Below are 19,246 nucleotides of genomic sequence, written 5' to 3'. Positions count from 1 at the left end.
GCTACAGCTGTCTGCACACACCCTATTGCAAGTAAATAACCCAGTTTATAGGCAAGAGAAAAGTCCCAAATCCACCAAGTCTGAGGTGTTTCTAGAGTTGCCAACCCTCCAGGACTGGCCTGGAATCTCTGGATTATGTCACGAAACCTCCAGGAATAAATCCAACACAAATTGGCAACTAGGGTGACCAGACAGCAACTGTGAAAAATCAGGACGGGGGTGGTGGGTAATAGGAGCTTATATAAAAAAAAAAACCCAAAAATCGGGACATCTGGTCACCCTATTGGCAACCCTCCCTGGTTCATATCCTACAGATCCCCCTGCTGTACAAGGGTCAGCTGCAGAAAGCCTGGGAAAACTCTTCTCAGCCCTGGCTGAGACGGTTCCTTGCCTAGGGCAGCCTTGGTGGTTCTAGGGTGACCAGACAGCAAGTGTGAAAAATCGGGCTGGGGGATAATAGGCGCCTATATAAGAAAAAGCCCCAAATAGCGGAACTGTCCCTATAAAATCAGGACATCTGGTCACCCGCGGTCAGGGGTGGCTCTAGGTTTTTGGCCGCCCCAAGCAGTCATGCCCGGGAGGCGCCCCCGAGCCGCGGGAGCAGCGGACCTCCCGCGGGCATGACTGCAGAGGGTCCTCTGGTCGCGTGGCTCGGCTGGACCTCCCGCAGCTGCGGGCGGTTCGCAGGTCTGGCGGCTCCGGTTGAGCTGCCGCAGTCACGCCTGCGGGAGGTCCAGCCGAGCCGCGGGACCAGCGAACCGTCCGCAGTCATGCCTGCGGGAGGTCCGCTGCTCCCGGGGCTCCGGTGGACCTCCCGCAGGCGTGACTGCGGCAGGTCCGCCGGCCCAGCCTGCCGCCCCCCCGGGAAAGGGCCGCCCCAGGCAGGTGCTTGCCCCGCTGGGCTCTGGAGCCGGCCCTGCCCGCGGTGGCTCCAAAGGGTTGGGAACTCGGGCCCAGGCTGCCTGCGGACTCAGCAGCTTCGGCCTAGCGGCGCTGCAAGACTCCCGATCCGCGGGGCTTTAAACCAGCGTGAGCCAGGCAGGCTGCAGCCCTAGTCGCACTCGTGTGTGTGACAGAGCGAGGCGGCCGCGCCCCCTGCAGGCCGCGCCGCGCCGCGCCGCCGCTGCCGAGGCGGAGAGGTTATTTGTGGTTAGCTTTGATCCCGGGGGAACCTGAAACTCTCGCATTCCTGGCATAGCAGCCGCTCGCGCAGCCCGGCCTCCTTGGCTCTCATTACAGCTGGCGGGGGCCGGCGAGGCGCTCAGTGCCTGCCAGCAGCCGCGGGGGCAGGATCTCTGCGAGCTGCACGCACACACACAGCGAGCCGGCCGGGCGCGGAGCGAGCCTCTCCTCCCCCGGCTCTGCAGCGGGGCTGCTCTGCTTCGGTGAGTTCCGCTCCGGGCTCCCATCCCCGCCGTGTCTGGGGCCAGAGGGGCGATCTCCGACTCCCCTTCCCTGGCTCGCTATGGTCACTCATTCGTGCCGCTTCGGGTTGGGAACGCTGCGCTCCCTGCGCGTCAGCCTGTGGGGTCCCCCCTTTCCATCGCTCTGGCTCCCCCCATTCCCCTGCAGCGTGTGACCCGGGATTCCTGCAAGCCCCCGGGAGCGCCGGGGTTATGACCCATTATAAGCAGAGTGGGGGTGAGCAGGACTTTGCTGGGCTCGTTTGCAGTCACAGGTGCTAGTGCCCCCAGCTAGCTGAAGAATTCTCTTTGTCCTGCTCGGAAAATGCTTTCCGCAGCCATGAGCTCGTTCTCACTTACAAGGAATGTTAATTGCAATCCAAACCCGGGTGATGTCAGTGCTGAACGATTTGGAAAACAAAGCGGCAGCAAGGCAGGGCCCTAGCACTGCTCTGCAGATGGCAATTGCTGAACGCGCTCTAGGTGCGTTAGTTATACTCAGTGGGTTTTGTAAAGGCGAGAAAGGGTTTTTTTCCATGGGGGGGAGCTGCCACAGCAATGTCTCGCTGTTTAACGTCAACCCTGTTGTAACCTCCCAGCCGGTTGGAGTTTTCCGGGGAGATCTTCTGGGTTGCAAACCCTTGTTCTTTCACTGGATCGCCTTTGAACTTGCTAGAATATGTCAACTGGCGTTTGAGTTGTCTTTTCTTTTCTTTTTAAATGATCCTCTCTTATTTGATGCTGCTCATTCAAATTATGCTGAGTGCCATTAAAGGGAATTTCTTGTGACTGCAAAATTAAAGAAATGTATAAAAATAGGGGAGGGGGATAAAGGCACGCAACCACATTAAAAAGCAGTTGGGGCTGGAGATCCAGGAGTGAAAATAATCTCTGATAGTAAAAGGTTGAAGAGCACATATGGTAGGGGTGGGGTGAGGAATGTTCTCTCCACCTTCCTAGCTATCTAGTCATGCTCCCTGACCCAATATTTCAGACTTCCTCCTTGTGAGAACGCACCAGGGCTTGTGAAACTGAAGGGGATGTGTGGTTCTTTTATTTTGATTCACCAAAGGCAGTTTGGGGTTAGCTTTAAATCTCAGAGGTCTGAGTCAGCATTGAAATGAGGCTCGGGAAAGGTAGCCTGTTTAGAGTTTCCTAATTTCACCTTCAGGGAAAACCTGGTCAAGAACTTTTTGTGTTGGGAGCCAATATTTGAGGTATGTTTGTATGAAGCAATATGAGATTAGCAATCTCCCTTTGCCAACCCACATGCATTAGCATGAGACTAGAAACAGGTGATCAAATGTCTACTTAGGAATTCACTTTAAAGTTTGAGTGCAGAGGAGGACATGCAACTTAAAAACAGTGATAGAACTTCCCTGGCTAGCATCCCTCTTCAGTAAGCTACTAGCCATAGACAAACCTGGGCTACAGCTGCAGTTTCTGATTGCCAGGGACTGCAAAAAAGTTATGAGAATGTTTTTAGGGTCGACCCCCACATTGGTGTCTCCAGGCATGGCTGATTCATTAAGATAAGGGTTTTATATTTAAAATGTCAGTAGATGTATGAAAAGCATGTGTGCATACGTACATAAAACACCATAACAATGTAGATGATTAAAACTGAAATAATCTTGAAAATCAGGATTATTTTGTGACTTTTCACTATGAAGCTTTTATTATATTTTGCGATTCACTGGGGCAATGACAATAGATGAGCCCTTTACACTTTTGAGTCAATTTCACTCTCATTCAGGATCATAATGTTGCAATGTGTGCAAATGGGGGGGGGGTGATTATTTGTTTAAAACAATTAGATCCTATGGGAATTGTTCAAGATTGTATCCACAAAATATTTCTGGTTGATTTTAGGTTTTGTAGGAGCTTCCGTTTACAAATTCTATGTGTTGGCCCAAATATGACAAGTCTCTTCTTTAAGGAGACGGAAAGTACTGGAAACTGAAATCCTCTTGCTTTGTGGACTGTAGCTGTTGTCCTGCAGGTTACACAGGAACTAGGAACATTCTCTGCCAGTGTAACTTGGGCTCGCCAAATCTAGGATATTTTGTTGTAATGGTGGTTTGAGCTCAAAGCACAGGCTTCGTTACACTTAACAGAACTTCTTCCCTGCCCCCACAATCAAAGCTAGACTAACAGGAGTCTCACTTACTAAAAGTTCTGCATTGGCCTACTATTTTGAGTAATGAGTTTGGCTCTGTTCAGTGAACTGAATGAATTTCTTAGACAGCAGTCCCAGCTTTTCCCTTGACTACCTTGCCTGGCACATGTAGAGAGAGACACGCACTAAGTGAACCAAATAAAGGGGTTCTGACTGCACAAGTTACTAGGATCCTGTGACCTGTCTTTCCAGAGCAGTAAATCAAGTTATGTAGAACAGTCACCCTGACTCTCAAATGCACTCATGCTAAGCTCAGGTGCTGAGGCTGTTCACCCCACTGGGAAGCCAGCAGAGATCCCCAGACTTGACAGTCCTCACTCCCCACCAAGAGCTGCTCCCTTTTGGACACGTAAGATGAGATGGGGATTCAGGGGCTCACTGAAGCTCTGGACAGGGAGGCTTTTTGTATGAGAGCTGAGTTCCCTGCAACTGAGCCTGCCAGGACTGGTCCACTTCCAGCCTCCGCAGGGTTGCCAAGGGCCTAGTTCTCAGTGGCCTCCCATGGAATTAGCGTTCAGCCTGGGTCTGGTTCTGCCCTTCTTAATGGCGGCAAAGGGATGGGATGTTGCTCAGAGTCCCCCCTCCTCCCCCGCTCTGCTAGGCTATGAGTATGTGACTAAAGGGTCAATTGAGTCTTTCCTGGCAGAGTGCCACACTGGGACTCCTGGCAAACTAAATCTTCTGAAAATATGTAATGAGCAAACCCCTGACTGAGAGCTGCCTCCTGATTCCTGTGTTCGTCTCTTGTAGGCTCCTTGGGTGCTGCTAGATCCTTGGGATTGTATTGCATCTACTGTTCCTGGTGGCAGCCCCTTGCCAATTGACTAGCCAAGGATGAGGACGGCAGAAGATTCCTCTGGGACAGTCCTGCACCGGCTCATCCAGGAGCAGTTGAGATACGGGAACCTCACCGAGAACCGCACGCTGCTGGCTATTCAGCAGCAGGCGCTGCGCGGAGGTGGGAGCATGGGCAGCCCTCGCTCCTCACTGGAGAGTCTCACCCAAGAAGAGAGCCAGATGGTCCAGCAGTCCACACGGCAGGAGCCCCAGGGCCAGGAGCATCACTGTGACCACGTTTACCTGGAGAACAACGTGTATCGGCTCTACCAGCCTCAGCACAAGGGCGAGGAGCTCCCCACCTACGAGGAGGCCAAAGCGCATTCCCAGTATTATGCCTCACAGCGAGGACAGCAGGCTGGGGTGCCCTGTCCAGGCGCCCCTGCTGAGCCTGGCCAACGAAGGGCCTATGCTCCTGACAGCAGCAGCAAGCGCCAGGACGAGTCACTAAAGGAGCTGAAGCATGGGCATGTGAGGTCACTGAGCGAACGCCTCATGCAGATGTCGCTGGAGAGGAATGGAGCCAAGGCCCAGAACCACATGAGCTCCTCCCACAGTTATCCCCAGCTATCGAGGCACTTCCAGCTGTCAGCCCCAAGAGGGCAGCATACTGAGGGGGTGGAGCCACGGGGGCCCCCTCCAGAGTACCCCTACATCATCCCCCCCCAGGAGCCTGCAGTTGGTTACCTGGCAGATCCCAGGCATTGCTCCAGGGAAGGGCCAGGATTTCAGCACCCTGAAGTCAGGTAACCAAAACATTTGTCTAGCACCTCGCACTTCACAGCGGCGTAGCATGCATTGCCAGTCCCTTCCTTCCTGGCGTGCACTCAGTTCCTGGGACTTCAACAGCCGTGTGGGAAGGGGATTGGGTATGTCGATGCAACACCGACTGGCTCACAGACAAGCTGTGGCTGGGGAGCCTCTATGGGTTTGGAATGCCAAGGCTGGTTGCATACGCAGAGAAACCTGCATGTTGCAGAATAAGGAGATGAGCTGTAGGGACCCTACAATGTTCATCCCCTGGCTGCATGAATCCTTACGACTTTGGAAGTGCTGCCCTATTCTGTGGGCAGAAATGGGTGGGGAAGGGACTTGCAGTCTGACTTTTGAAGCTCATGGGCTATATTTGTCTCTGGGGTGGCTTCGCCAGGGCTAAATTAGACCCATTGTTTTGCAGATGAAGTTGTCTTCACAGCCGCTTTCCCCTTGTGTTCTGAGTGGAATTTCTGGTTAATTGAGGAGTTGGAATTGAATCAGGAAGTGGCTAAATTTGGAAGGGAGAAAGGAAGCAGGCCCAGCTATGTGGAAAACTACCGGTGCTGTCCCCAGAGGGAATGCACACTCTGAGGGCTGAGTAGCACCTGGGCACTGGGAACTTGCCTTTCTGCACTGATAGGAAGGTGAAAGTGATGAGTTCTTACCGACCAGTCCTAGGGGGAACCTTGCTAAATACAAATCTGTGCCTAGCCACGTACCACCCCCTTGATACTAGGTTTTGCTTCTCATCCACTGTGCAAATGCCAAAGCCCAGAGTCTGCCCCCCAGCTTGCACCCAGTGCAATCCTAAGGGTGAATTGTGCTCTCCGTTACACTGGCAGTTGAGGTCCCTCTTCTCTTGGCTGCAGCATAGGGTTGGTAAGTGGAGTGTTAGTGCTGGGTGAAAAGTGCCTATTTCTCTTCAGCAGATACTCTAACTGCACACAGAGCCTTGTTAGCATTATGGCCTGTGTCACTAACAGTGGAAGCCTACATCTGGTGTTATGGGTCCTAGCCACTGTAGGGCATTCCGCTTTTCCTGGCAATTTGAGCACATCAGAAAGCGCTGTTTGGTTGCTTATAACAAGGGAAATACAGAGTAGCAGAGGAGAAACTAAACCCCGAGTGTTCCCCCTGGGTGTTCTCTCCCTTCTCCACCACCCACCATTTCCCAGCTGCCCACTCTCCCCAGGTCTTCTCAGCTAGCTGCACAGTTGGGAAAGGTGGCGAGGCTGAGTAGCAGCATGTGCTGTTGGGCAAGCCATAGTGAATGCTGACAGGAAGAGATAATATCTCTGACAGGAAGTGCTCTCTTTTGGAGGGAACAAAGAGGGGAGGGGGGTGCAGGCAGAAAGGAAGATGTATTTGCCAAATCGTCTTCCAGGAATGCAGCCCCACATTTACAGCCAGCCCTTGCTCATGTGCAGCCATGGCGCCTTCTGGGAAGCACCTGACGGTCAGGCTCCCATAGGGTGGCCAAGCTGTCATTGGGGCTATGGTATCTTTGCCCTCTTAGCAGTTGCCCTAAAGATTCGTTAAAGCAGAGGTCCCTGTAACAGTGTTGGTCTGCTTAGCACCCCTTTCCCACCAAGTACAGGACATGTTTATTCATGGTATGTTTTTAGTAAGGGACCACCTTGGGGCAGTGATGCCAATGCAGATATTTCTTAGTGGGCAGGACAAGCTCTGGTCCCCACTCATCTCCCTTAGCTGGTGGGGAGTCTCCCCTCTGACCCACACAGTGCATGAGCCAATGCCAAAAGTTGTGATCTCGGCAGACTCCCCTGTTCTCCATCATTTGGCCCAGCCACCCGTGTGGCTGGACAGAAGGGTGGCCAGGTCAAATTTCAGTGGTGTTGTGACCAAGCTCTGCACTGCTCCGGCAGGAGCCATAGCAATTAGTACAAGCTCACTGATTAAAAGTGGTCACACACACACACACACACCCCAGTTCTGTGGCCTATAGAACTTGGAGCAGTGGAAAAGCTTTGGGGTGGGGGGATGTTCCTCCCTTGTAATTGGCACCGCTGCGTAGGGGAATAGGCATTTCCTTTAACTTCTGGGAGCTTGATAAGAGACGGGGCAGTTCTGTGGTGACATTTCACTCCGCTTGGCTGTCTCTGATAAGTGTATTCTTATTGTGTTCTTAAGCACTGGCGTGATGGTGTTGGATGGTATAAAGTTTCTTTTTAAACATGAATTAAAAATAAAAAAGGAGCTAGATGACTAAATCCCATTTTCAAAAGTGGCTTAGGCACTAAAAGCCACTGGTTCTTGAAATCAATGGGAGTTAGGCACCTAGATGCTATTGAAAATCTCACTGGGCACTAATCTGCATCTTTAGGTGCCTAAATCCCTTTAAAATCTGGTCCTAGTGCCTAGATCATTTTTGAAAACAGGACTTAGGCTCCTCAGTGATTTAAGTGCTTTTGAAAATTTGACATAAGCTCTCTGACAAGCAAATGAAGTGCAAGGGCGCATCTTACCACATACACTGTAGGTGGGATCTGCAAAAGCATTCAGCACTGACCTAGTTCTGCTCCCATTGAAGTTGATGGCAGTTTTCCCACTGATTTCAGTGAGAGCAGAGTTAGGCCGATGCTGAGTGGTTTTGAAATCATATTCTGTAGCCGAGAAGTGGTGCTAATAATTGCCATGGAATCTATACTTTGAAAAACAGGCATGCCTTGATCTCTGTCTGAAAGGTGCGTTGGGAAAGATTGCCCTATCAACCTGATCTTGTAAGGGTTCCGTAGATGCAGGGCTGCATGCGCTACAGCCCTAAATGAGATGGTGCCACTCATCCCAGGGCAGAGAGGGGGGCCTCAAAGATTTCTGACATTCCCGGGGAACATTGTCCCCCTTTAGGTTCAAGTAAATATTTAAAATGGTGAGATAAAAACCTCCTCCCAGAAGCTCTGTCGACAGACGTATGATTTGTTTGTGTTACCATAGTGCGCATGAGCCCTGATTATGGTACCAGGTGCTGGTACCATGACGCTAGGTGCTGTACAAACCCAGAACAAAAAGACAATCCCTGCCCCAGGGGTTCAAGGAGAGAGAAATAATGGTGTGAGGTCTGCTGGGGATTGGATATTGCCAGAAGCCACTCAGTGGCACATCATCCCAGCCATGCCCGTCACTCCATCTCTTATCCTTGATTTACCGTGTGTCCTGGCAGGCGCAGAACAATGCTATTGAGTGTCTCTGTTGAATTTTTGTGACCTCTCAGGGTGATGCAGGCCCATATGCCCCAGGCTTTCCTGCCCCAGCAGGCTGCCCTGTGCCACGGCCCACTGGGCTCCCTTACTCCAGCTGGAATGGAGGTTCTGATGACAGCCCAGGCCGCATCAGCCAGCAGCCACTTGGCCCAGATGGAGACGGTGCTAAGGGAGAATGAGAAGCTGCTGAGGGAGAGTGAGAAGCTCCAGAGGGAAAACGAAAAGCTGCGGCGGGAGCTTGAGAGCTGCAGTGAAAAAGCAAGCCGGATTCAGAAGGTAAATGTGTGGAGCCAGCACCCCACCAGTCTTTCCAGCCAAAGCTCTAGGGCCCAGCTCCTCAAAGATATGCAGGCCACTAACTCCCATTGGATACCTGTGAACATCTGGGCCTTGGGGCAACGTACAGGCAGGCTCAGGACCCTGGCAGGGGGCAGGACTGCCAGGAGCAGTAGGTTTGCATGTCACCTTTCAACTTTGATTCCAACATGTCATTTGAAATGAGACTTGGATGTTTTCATTTCATTGGCTGCTTTTCGTCTGAGATAACACAGCCTGGCAGGCAGTCTGTCCAGGACAGACTCGGTTTGTGTCCGGGAACTGTAGGATTGCTTTCTGTGAATGCTGAACAAGGAGCTTTATCTCAGTGTTAGCCCTGAAGTCACTCTGTCTGCTTCACTGCAGAGCTTCTCCCTAGAACCTCCACCAGCCCCCTCCTGTCTAGCTCTGGGTGCTGGATTTAGAGACAGTGCACATGTCATCCCACTTTTGTCGGGATTGAGGTGCGTTGGCAGAATTTTGAAGGAGAAGGCCAGGAACTGGACAGCAAGGTAATTACACAGGTCAGGATAGAAGAGTCTGGAGAGGGCTGTAGAGAAAGCTTGCTCAGTGCTTGCCTGTTCTTCACTTGCATTTGCACTACACCTCACTCGTTGTCAGCCAAGCTCCTCGTGTTCCTAGCTTCGTTCTCTGGATGGGGTTTGGTTTTGTTTCTTGCCTAGAGAAAGAGCAGACAGCTGCTGAGAAATTTCATCCCCTTTCATATGTTTAATCTCTTCCCCCCGCCATCCCTCTGAACAGCTGTGGCTCAGAAGCACACAGCACAACAGGTCCTCAGCCAAGGCAGTTGTTGGATGGATAAAAAAGAGTCCATTCACCATCTCTGTTAACAGTTGGGCCCTCTCTGGCCGTCCCTCCCCTTGGGGTCTGTGCTGCGCTGCCACAGAAAGCCCTTTGTGCAGAGGCATACAAGGGGAGGCCTGTTCCAGCACAGCCGCAGCCACCGGGAAAGCCTCTCCCCTTAGAACAAACGGGCCATTGGGAGGGGCACGTGCCAGGCCTGCGGAGGTGGAAAGGCAGGGGCATGTGCTGGAGCTGGGGAGGAGGCCAGGAATCCGCTAGGCAGGATGGAGCAGCAGCGAGAGGAAGAGTGGAGACAGTGTGGAGAGAGATGATAGTACTTCTCCAGTACAGCTTGTTTCATAATCCAGTTAGGTGCATGCATAGCTTGTATCTCCCATCAGGTTCATCGCAGCAAGACAGATCCATGAGGAGGGTCTCTGATCCCTTTAGTGTTACAGACATAAGGGCCTGACCTTTCCACATGGCCAAAGGGAAGGGCACACTAAGGAGCCAGAGCCAGCCAGGAATAGGAAGGACTGTGTACCAAGAAGCTTTATCAGAGTGATTCAGCCCCCTATGGCACACCTTCCACTCTCATGCAGCCATCCCATCATGGAAAACGGAAGGGTTGGTCCTGCAAGAGGAGCCGCTCCAAGAGGGCAGCTTCAGGGGGTGGAGGGACAGCAGAGCTATCTCCTTACCTGGGAAGGGGTGGAACATCCCAGGAAGGAAAAGACAAGTGCTTCTCTGTGGGAAGCTGGGGGAGTTTTATCACTGAAGATGACTGGTGCCTTCTAAAAAGAACGGGCTTAAACCCAGGCCCAAAGTCTCCAAAGGGCCTGGTGTCGTTGCAGTGGGCTTATAATAAATGGGCCTTTCGAGTGGCTGCTCAGGAGGCAGATGGGAAAGCAGCACTGCATGGTGGGTACAGTTATGCAAATCATTGTGCAGGGCACTACTAGACTCCAAAGCCGTTTGTAGGTGGCACCTGCTGGTGTGGGGTTGTTTGTAGTTTGAGTGAGGTGGCGAGAAAGTGTATGTTGTTCTCCTATTGGCGTGTGTAATACTCACTGGCGTGGGGCAGGCATGTACAGGTGGGCAGAGAGCAAGCTTCTTCTTTGCACCTCAGTCCTGACCTGTAAGGCTCCTGCCATTCATTCCAGTGCTTAGACCTTGGCTGAACAGGGCCCAGGAGTCATGTGTTGTGCACAAGTAAGGAGCAGGATGAGACCACCAGACTCATGTCACTAGTCTTCTAGTGTGGGACTTAAACCCAGCCCTTTACTGGTGACAGACACTGCAGCCATGTTGGTTTGTGGTGTTGCTTTTGCAATGCACTTCACATTGAAACATCTACTGGTGCCATCCAGCCATCTTCTCCTCTGGTCTTTTCTCCATCCCAAGAATGTTTAACTTCAGCTTGTTGTTTCTTCCCCCCACAGCTGGAAACGGAGATTCAGCGAATCTCCGAGGACTATGAAAACCTGATGAAGGCATCTTCCAAACGAGAAGCATTGGAGAAAACCATGAGGAACAAGAAGGATGGGGAGATGCGGCGGCTTCAGGATTTCAACCGGGATCTGAAAGGTAAGAAACTGTAGACAGCACTAGACAGGGGCTAGGGAGAGTGGAAAGGTGCACTCCTTTTTGGGCTGTGTCATTCATTTCGAGAGAAGATAATTGTTGTTAGATACATGCTGTGCCTTGAGCTGAGCCTCCCCACGTTGGTGCTCCCTCCATAAGCCACTCGAGCAGTTGTCCATCTCCACTATGTAGGCCCTTGTTCTGTGCAGACTCTTGGCCTCATGTTGTCGGACCTGGTTCTGTTCTGATCCCATTGTTGAGGCCACATCCAGTACCAGTTTGTGACTCCCCCTTGTTGGTCCCAGTCTTGTGACCCTCATCTCTGGTGACAGATCCCCAGCAAACTGTCTCCTGACACGTTTCCTGGTACATCAGGAGCATTTCAGGGAGATTAGGTTTCAAGATACCACCAGTGTCTTCCAAGAACCAGGCTGTTCCTAGTCAATTAAATTCTAAAAATTCTATCTCTGTCTGTTTAATCTGAAACAGAACGGTTGGAATCTGCAAACAAACAGCTGGCCAGCAAGCAGCAGGAGAACCCAGAAGGCAGCCAGGGGACCGTGGCGAAACTGCTTGCACAAAGTAAGTCCTGGGGGAATGCTTGGTCACAGTGGAGGTGCTGTGCAGAGCTGTGCAGTTGTGTCTGCATGGCTCGCTGCATGGCCAGCCCTGCTGCGCATTGCCCTGTCACTCTGTGGCCTGGTGGATCAGAGCAGGTTGGCATGCTTTCAGGGTGTGTGTGTTAGGAAGGAAGGGTAAGGTCCCTTTAAGATAGGAGAGGAGGTGGATCCTCTCTTGGAAGCTTTTGCCATTCCCCAGGGAGAGCTAAGCTGTTCTTGGCACTCAAACCAGAGCCATTAATCATAGCAGCCATCAGTGTGACCTGGATTCTTTGCATTCCAGCGGCTGTTCTGGCTGTTCCAGCACACAGTCAGCACTCCCTCCGCTCTGAATCCCAGACCTAGGCTAGAGCCCTTTTTCTCTTGCACATTGGATTTTTTTTTTTTTTTAAGGAGAAAACGTTTTTGCCAGAGATTGGGATGGGCCTGACAGTCTCTTCCTGGCTTGATTCCACGTCCATGGCTGGCAGCAAAATGCCCATGAAAATCCAAGGGAGGGGAAAGGGGGCACAACCCCAGACTGTCATTGTTCCCACCCACAGCACATTGGACCCCCTGTGGGTACCCGCTCTCCAGCACAGCACAGACATCTCGGTGTGAGAGAGACTGGGAGCCTGTTAGCGTCAGCGGGGTGGACTCCTCCCTGGGCAGATATTTTCAGAGCAGATACTTAGATTTTCTCATGGCAATTGCCCATCATATCTGATGCCAGAATCCTAATGCAATAGCTCTGAGCCGGAGTCCCTCCGATATGTACTGGAATGAAATTATTGCAGCTGGGAACGTCCTGAGTGGATGAAGCAGCTACAACCATTAGCTAATGTATTTGCTCCTTGTGCCGTTTCTAGGCTACGAGCACCAGCAGGAGAAAGAGAAGCTGGAACGAGAGATTTCGCGGCTGCGCAGCGCCAACGAGGACCAGCGCCGGCGGGCGGAGCTGCTGGAGCAGGCACTAAGCAACGCCCAAACACGGGCAGCTAAGACCGAGGATGAGCTGAGGAGGAAGCGGGCATACGTGGAGAAGGTGGAGAGGCTGCAGCAGGCCCTGGGCCAGCTCCAGGCCGCCTGTGAAAAGCGTGAGCAGCTGGAACTGCGTCTCCGCACCCGCCTGGAGCAGGAGCTGAAGATGCTGCGGGCTCAGCAGGTGAGAAGGAGTTCATGGAACTAGGGTTGAGGCCAGCAGCAAAGCGGGGCTAGTGAGACGGTTGCTCAAAACCCTGGTGGCACCAGTCCCCTTGTGGCACGAGCACTGCCAGCTGTGGTGCTTCAATGGGGACAGGTTGCATGGAAGGGCTAGTGCAGGCAAGGCCCAGATGTGCCAGACTCCTGAGGATGGGGCACAGCGTAATGGTTAGAGAGGAGTCTAATTCAAGTATCCCCACACTTTGGAGAAACCTGGATCCGTGCAGGTTGGGCCCATCTCTGATCATTGCACTCAAAGGACCTTTCTCTTCATGATTCAGTCTCATGCTGTGTGTCATTTTTCCTGTGTCAATACAGAGACAGGTGGGAGCCCCGACCGGAGGATCCCCAGAGCTGAGTGCCCACATGCTGGCCGAACAGTTGAGAGAGAGGGAAGAAAAGATCCTAGCCCTGGAGGCAGACATGACCAAGTGGGAGCAGAAGTATCTGGAGGAATGCACCATGAGGCAGTTTGCCATGGACGCAGCCGCCACCGCTGCTGCGCAGCGAGACACGACTATCATCAACCACTCCCCGCGTCACTCCCCCAATAACAGCTTTGACGAGGATCTCCTCTTGGCCAATCACAAGCACCAGGAGATGGAGAACAGGTAGGTCCTGCGAGTGGCTTCACAGGGCATATTTTTTGTTGGCCTTCCTTATCATCAGTCTTGGGATTTTTATGTCACTCGCATCATTGAGCATTTAGAAACTGGCTTCCCAGTTGGTCAACCAGCAGCCATGGCAAATAGGTGTCCTTGCCATGTGCGCTGACGGAGCGAAGTTTCCTTGGCCGTGATGCTAAGGGAACACCGCATGATGAAGGAGCTGGTGAAGCGTCACTCACCCTGTGGAATAAAATCACCAGCATCTCTCTCACTTTGTGCCTTGCTCTTGTGTACCCCAGGTTAAAAGCACTTCATGCCCAAATATTGGAGAAGGATGCAGTCATCAAAATTCTGCAGCAGCGCTCGCGGAAGGATCCCAGCAAGAGTCTGCAGGGCTCCCTTCGGCCGGCCAAGTCTGTGCCGTCCATCTTTGCTGCCTCGGGGGCCCAGAATTGGCAGGGGGCCGCCCACGGTGAACGGTTGGTCGAGGGCCCTTCCAGAGGGAGTCCAGGTAAGAGGAGTCTCACCTGTGGGGAGGGAGTCACAGGCTACTTGCCCCTTCATTAGCATTAAAGCCCTGCTTGAAAGCTCCCTTTGCTGTGTTTCCTCCAACGCTTCCATCCTTTGGTATTCAGCTGCACTGAGCTGGGGTGTTTCCTGCTGGGAGGGGGCTCTCCCTGACATGCACCCTGATCACAATGGCCATCAGAGAGAGCCTTGGGACACAGCACAGAAATGTAGCTCTCTGATTGTCTGCCAGTCAGGTCAGGCCTGGCTCACTAAAAGCCAGTAAGAGCCCAGAGCCAATCAAGTTCACCTCAGTATTTAAAATCTAAAGGTGGCTGCTCCTCTCCCTCCAGCAGGCAAAGTCCCAGTGGAGGAAACGCCCAGACCATCTCCTTGCGGCCCTCTCACCTTCCACTCCAAACGTGGCAGCAAAGATGGGAGCACCCAGACAGATGGCGTGCCTGAGAGCGGCCTCGGCAGTCTGGATGAGGGGCCTGGCGCCCAGCTCGACAGCAGCCCGGCGCACTCCGTGGGTAAGTCCTGCCTGCCCCGCTGCCCTGGGAAATACATGCTTGTGGAATCCCTGCGAGGCTGTGCCCAGGGTGAACCCAGAGACCTCCCTTCCCTCTGCCAGGGGTGCCGTACAAGCCCTGCATAGCCGAGGAGTGAGCAAGGAGCTGGGTACTCCGCCCTGGCTGCCAGGGCTCAGCCTCCTGCCAGTGACTAATCCTGAGTGCGAGATACACAGTGGGGATGAAATACTGCAGGGCTAGGTGGGGCGTGGACCAGGAAAGAGTGTGGGAAAAACCAGAGGAAAGAGAAGAAGGAAGGGAGAGGAAAGAGAGTGTCTCGAAAGTTTTCTCTCTCACTGATTCCTTTGGGCTTTGATCTGGGCCTGCAGATCTGAACTAAAGCCCAGCTTATCAGCACGCCACAGGCTAGCACACCCGCCCTGATCTTCAGTGGGAGAATCCGGTTTTTCTGCTAATGGTTTTAAGAGTCAGGAGGGAGGAATCAGAGAGGCTCCCTCTCCTCCGCCCCCCCCCCCCCAGCTAATTGTGCAGCGTTCTGCCTGGGCTTTACCATCTGTAGAGAAAACCACAAACACGAGAAGAATCCCCCTGCTCCTCTCTCCACCCTCTGCCCCAGGCCCTGCAGCCAGTGGAAAGCCAGGAGCCAAGCACTCTCCCCTTGACAGTTCGAGGGAGTGGGGTTCAAGTGAGTGCAGGGAGCTGGGTTGGCTCTGATATGCCATTTGGTTTGCATTAACCGCTGGTGATGGTTGTCCCCATAGGGTGTGTGTGTGGGCCCCATCAGAGGGGCTGATGGGAGAGGGCTAGGGTTATACAAGTGACTAGTGATTTGGGGAGCCTAGCCGAAGACACCTTAAAAGGGCCTGATTCTCAGAGGGGGGGTGCTCAGTGCTGTCTGAAACAAGGTGGGCCCCCAAAATCACTTGTCATGTTTTAGGGGCTGGGCCCAAGCTGTCATATGTATTCATTATGGATTCAAGTAAATCTAATGGCCCTGTTGTAAATGTTTGCATTTCCATGGGGCGCATCAGGGCTTCATTGTGCTAGGTGCTGCACAGACATAAAAGCAGGAGCCAGTCCCAGCTAGAGAGAGTTCACAATCTAAAGGTGGTTTGTTTCCTTGCAGAGACCGTGTCTGCTGCCAGGACCATCAGCCTGTCAGACATGGTAGAAATTCTGATCTGAGGAAGGGCAGGTGCCCACCATCCTCTCTGTCCCTGCACGCTGGCCTGGTCAGAGGAGAGATCTGCTGGGGAAAATGCTGATTCAGGAGCCATTCAGTTACCGGGAGCCTGGCTGGGCTTGTGGCATGGAGAGTTCCTGGACAAAAGGCGTTTGGGGGCAGGACTGCAGGAGAGCATGCAGCAGAGCCACACTGCGAGGGCTGGGAGGGAAGCTGCCGCTGCGGTTTGCATCCATCAGTTGCCATTTATCTCGCCCGCTTTCCATCACAGCAGAGCTCATTTGCTACCTGCTCCATCCGCCCCATTGGGCCAGCCCTTGTGCAAGGCGCCTGTGCTTGGGAAGGACCGTCTCAAGTTCCCTTTGCCGCTGGTATGTCGCAGGAAACAAGGAAGTGAAGAGGCACGGAGCTCTCCCCTGCTCTCCATCTGTGACCTGGAGGAGGGCGGCATGCTGTGCATTGCTAGAAACTGATCCTGGAAGGACTGGCCTGCCTGTTTCATTGGACCCTCTGTTGGTACTCGCTCTCCAAGGTCACGCTGCCAGGAGTAGCTCTTGCATTGTGGTGGCATGGCCACAATTCCTGCCCCTCCCTGTGCCTCCCAACCCCCTTTCCCCTCCTGTTGAGAGGACTGGAAATGCTTTGGGTGAGGGTGATTTTGAGTATCCAGCTGGTGCCCAGTGGCTGGTCCCCAGAGGCACTTCTCCTGGGGAGGCTGCAGTGCTGGCAGGCTGCAGCCCATCTGGGGGTGTGAGGGAGGGGACAGGACAGGCTCTGTAAATAACCCCGTTTTGTAAACAAAAGCAAACCCTGTATTTATCATTTCAAATTCCTCCCTCCCTGCCATGGCCTTTGTCCCTCCTGACCCCTTTCCTGCTCTCTGTGGAACCTTCTTGCCCCTTAGCCGTTCACCCTCCCTCGCTTGTCTCTCCTTTGGCTCTCTAGTCCTGTGCTCGTTCTCTTTCTCCATTTCATATCCTGTTTGTCTCCAGAGTTAAATACCCCTCATTGGCGTCCATCAGATTCCGTTTCCTTTTGGGCACTTTCCCATGATTCCTCCAACTGGAATTTCCCTTCTGTTTGTTTCAATACCAGCCGCGTGCCAAATGGTGGTGGGTGGCTGGGTATGTGTTTGAGCTCCTGGGCTCTCAGCTGGGGAAGGGGCAGATCCTCAGATGATGTAAATCAGAATAGCTCCATCAAATCAGAAGCGCTAAGTGAGGCTGCCCAAGCACCGGACTCTGACTCTCATGACGTATATGCACCAGTAGCACCATTCACAGCCACGTGCAAACACAATGCTTGAGAGGGTAAGGATCTCAGGATGGGAGCCTTTATACATACCAGAAGCTGTGTGTATGTTTCAGCTGAAGGGAGCTTGTGTTTATGCGCAAAAAAAAAAAAAAAAAGTGAGGGGAATGAAACCAGGGATGAAAAAACACTCCCAACGTGAAACAAGCATGTCTGATTTTGTTGTGGAGGAGTTGATTTGCCCCATCCCTGGAACTGCACCAAGATATATTCACTCACTTATTCACAGGTCTCATACACCCCCTTGTCTACTGACAGCTGGCTTTTGACAGTAGCCTATTCTGATTTTAATTGAGAGTTTCTCAATCCACTGAACTCCAATGCTTTCTTCCCTTGGCCTTCATATATAAATATCTGTGCATTTGCTGGACAACTGCATTTTTTATTTTCTCCCCCAGACATGTAAAAAATGTGTTTTGGTTCTGGTGCATTGTTTACAAAGTGCAAAACAAAACAAAAACTATGAAAGAGAAAAAAACAACTTAATATATTTTATATTAATATTGGTATTTCTTTAAGTATTTTTGTGCTGTGAACTTTTTTCTGCCAAAGACAATGAGGTTTTTTTGTTTGTGTGTTTTAAGTTATCTTTAAGTATTTAAATGTAAACCTGGCTGTTTTTGTTATGCTGCCCTATACCGAGATTGCTGTAGCATTCCACTTGGTATAACAATATTTTAATAAAAAAATAAATACTGACAAAGGGGTACTGTGTGTGTCTCTGAGTTAGTGGGAAATGGATGTTGAGAGATCTGAATCCCTATGCACTCATTAAAAAAGGATATGTTTTTCCCCACCAACTTCTCCCAATTATCAGAATCTTTTATGTATTTTTTTTGGAAGTGTAATAGGTACAGCCTTTGTAGACAGAAAGGTGGCACTGTCAGTTTCAAGTAAACTGACACTCATGAGAATGTCTCTTTAAGAGACAACTGATGTCTGTTCAAGCAACTGAAGAATAACCTCCACAGTCAACGAGAAAACCAACAACCTGAATATAGTTGATTTTTAGATGAGAGGGAAACAACAATGCATGAAAGAACAAGAATAAACTGTGAGAGAGAGGGGTGTGTGTGTGTGTGTCCTCTCAACCTGCTGGTTTTATTTGTGTGAGCAGGCAGGGAACTAAAAGAGACTTGTGACTAACACAAACCTCTGCTTTCCAAGGCCCCCATTCAGGACAGCATTTAAACATGAGTAATCCCACTGAAGTCAATAGGACTACTTGCATGCTTACAGTTATGCACCTGTTTAATCGCCTTCATGAATCTGGGCCTGATTGCTTCCGCACATAGGATTCTTCTACAGTGTATCTAAATGGCCTGTCTTGCCGGTATGGAGTGCTTGCCCAGAGGTCTCATTGCAAAGATGCCCAGGGCTCTGCATTGGCTGTTGGAGGTTCTCCCACCGAACTAGTTGGATGATATCCTTGTTGCAGCTTGTATTTGGGGGCAAGGCAGGGACTTGGCTGGGTTTCATTCTCAGCTTTGGGGGAGGGAAGGGGAAATATTTAAAAATACCATTTTTTTCCAGGGATGATAAATAACAAAACCATGGGGCCTGTCTATAAGAGAGGGATGGTGACAAAACCTGGGAGGAGAAGGATCTTGTAACTGACTAGCTGCCCATTAAATCCCTGATTTGGGGATATAGCCTGTTTTGCAATAATTGTCTGTTTCATTTCACGGCATGGGCTGGTGGCCCTGGAGCACTGGCCCCCTTACCTGTGGCCAGCCCACCTGCAAGCAATGAACTTCTCAGGTGGCTGGTGGGGAGCTCACTGACTGTTGAGCACCTGGGCTGGGATGAAAGGGAAGCTGCTCCTAACAAGAGGAGTCTCTTAGGGAGAGGTGCTCCAGGAAACAGAGCAGGGGAACTCCTGGGAGGGGGGGGGAAAGAGACTGGGAAGGAAATCCTGGCTAGCTGCAGGAGACGCAGCCTGCAAGGTGCTATGTGCAGCCAGGAGAAGAGCTGCAGTCAGCAGGAAGGCCCTCGCTCTGGCGAAGGACCCAAAGTTGGGAGTGCATTGCAGGTAAAGGGCTGGAGCATGGGACAGATGCACTCAGATGGTGGAGCCTGCACCCCTGTTAAGCAGCTTGGATGAAGGACTTCCTTATGTTTCTGTGAACTTCCCGTTACTAAATTAGCCCCTCAGCCCACGGGGGTGGTGAGGATGCTGTTTGATACATAAAAGGCTTGGGGA

The 19,246-nt window shown here is 51.9% G+C and overlaps 1 protein-coding gene across 2 annotated transcripts; it reads left to right on the top strand.

Moving 5' to 3' along the window:
- The first annotated feature begins 1,231 nt into the window (after positions 1–1,231).
- On the top strand, positions 1,232–17,748 carry AMOTL2 (angiomotin like 2). 2 transcript variants are annotated; one of them, XM_045030702.1, is made up of 10 exons: positions 1,232–1,385; positions 4,333–5,165; positions 8,408–8,672; positions 10,958–11,102; positions 11,589–11,681; positions 12,568–12,863; positions 13,220–13,512; positions 13,809–14,020; positions 14,370–14,549; positions 15,676–17,748. In XM_045030702.1, exons 2-10 carry the CDS (start codon positions 4,417–4,419, stop codon positions 15,732–15,734), a joined length of 2,292 nt encoding a protein of 763 aa, XP_044886637.1. In that variant the 5' UTR covers positions 1,232–1,385; positions 4,333–4,416; the 3' UTR covers positions 15,735–17,748. The 2 variants fall into 2 exon arrangements, with proteins under 2 accessions (XP_044886637.1, XP_044886638.1); XM_045030703.1 differs by lacking the exon at positions 1,232–1,385 and adding an exon at positions 2,603–2,620.
- Positions 17,749–19,246: the final 1,498 nt, after the last annotated feature.

This window comes from Mauremys mutica, chromosome 9 (assembly GCF_020497125.1).
Source record: "Mauremys mutica isolate MM-2020 ecotype Southern chromosome 9, ASM2049712v1, whole genome shotgun sequence".
In the NCBI taxonomy this organism is placed as follows: Eukaryota; Metazoa; Chordata; order Testudines; family Geoemydidae; genus Mauremys; species Mauremys mutica.
This window is presented reverse-complemented; position numbering and strand designations above follow the sequence as displayed.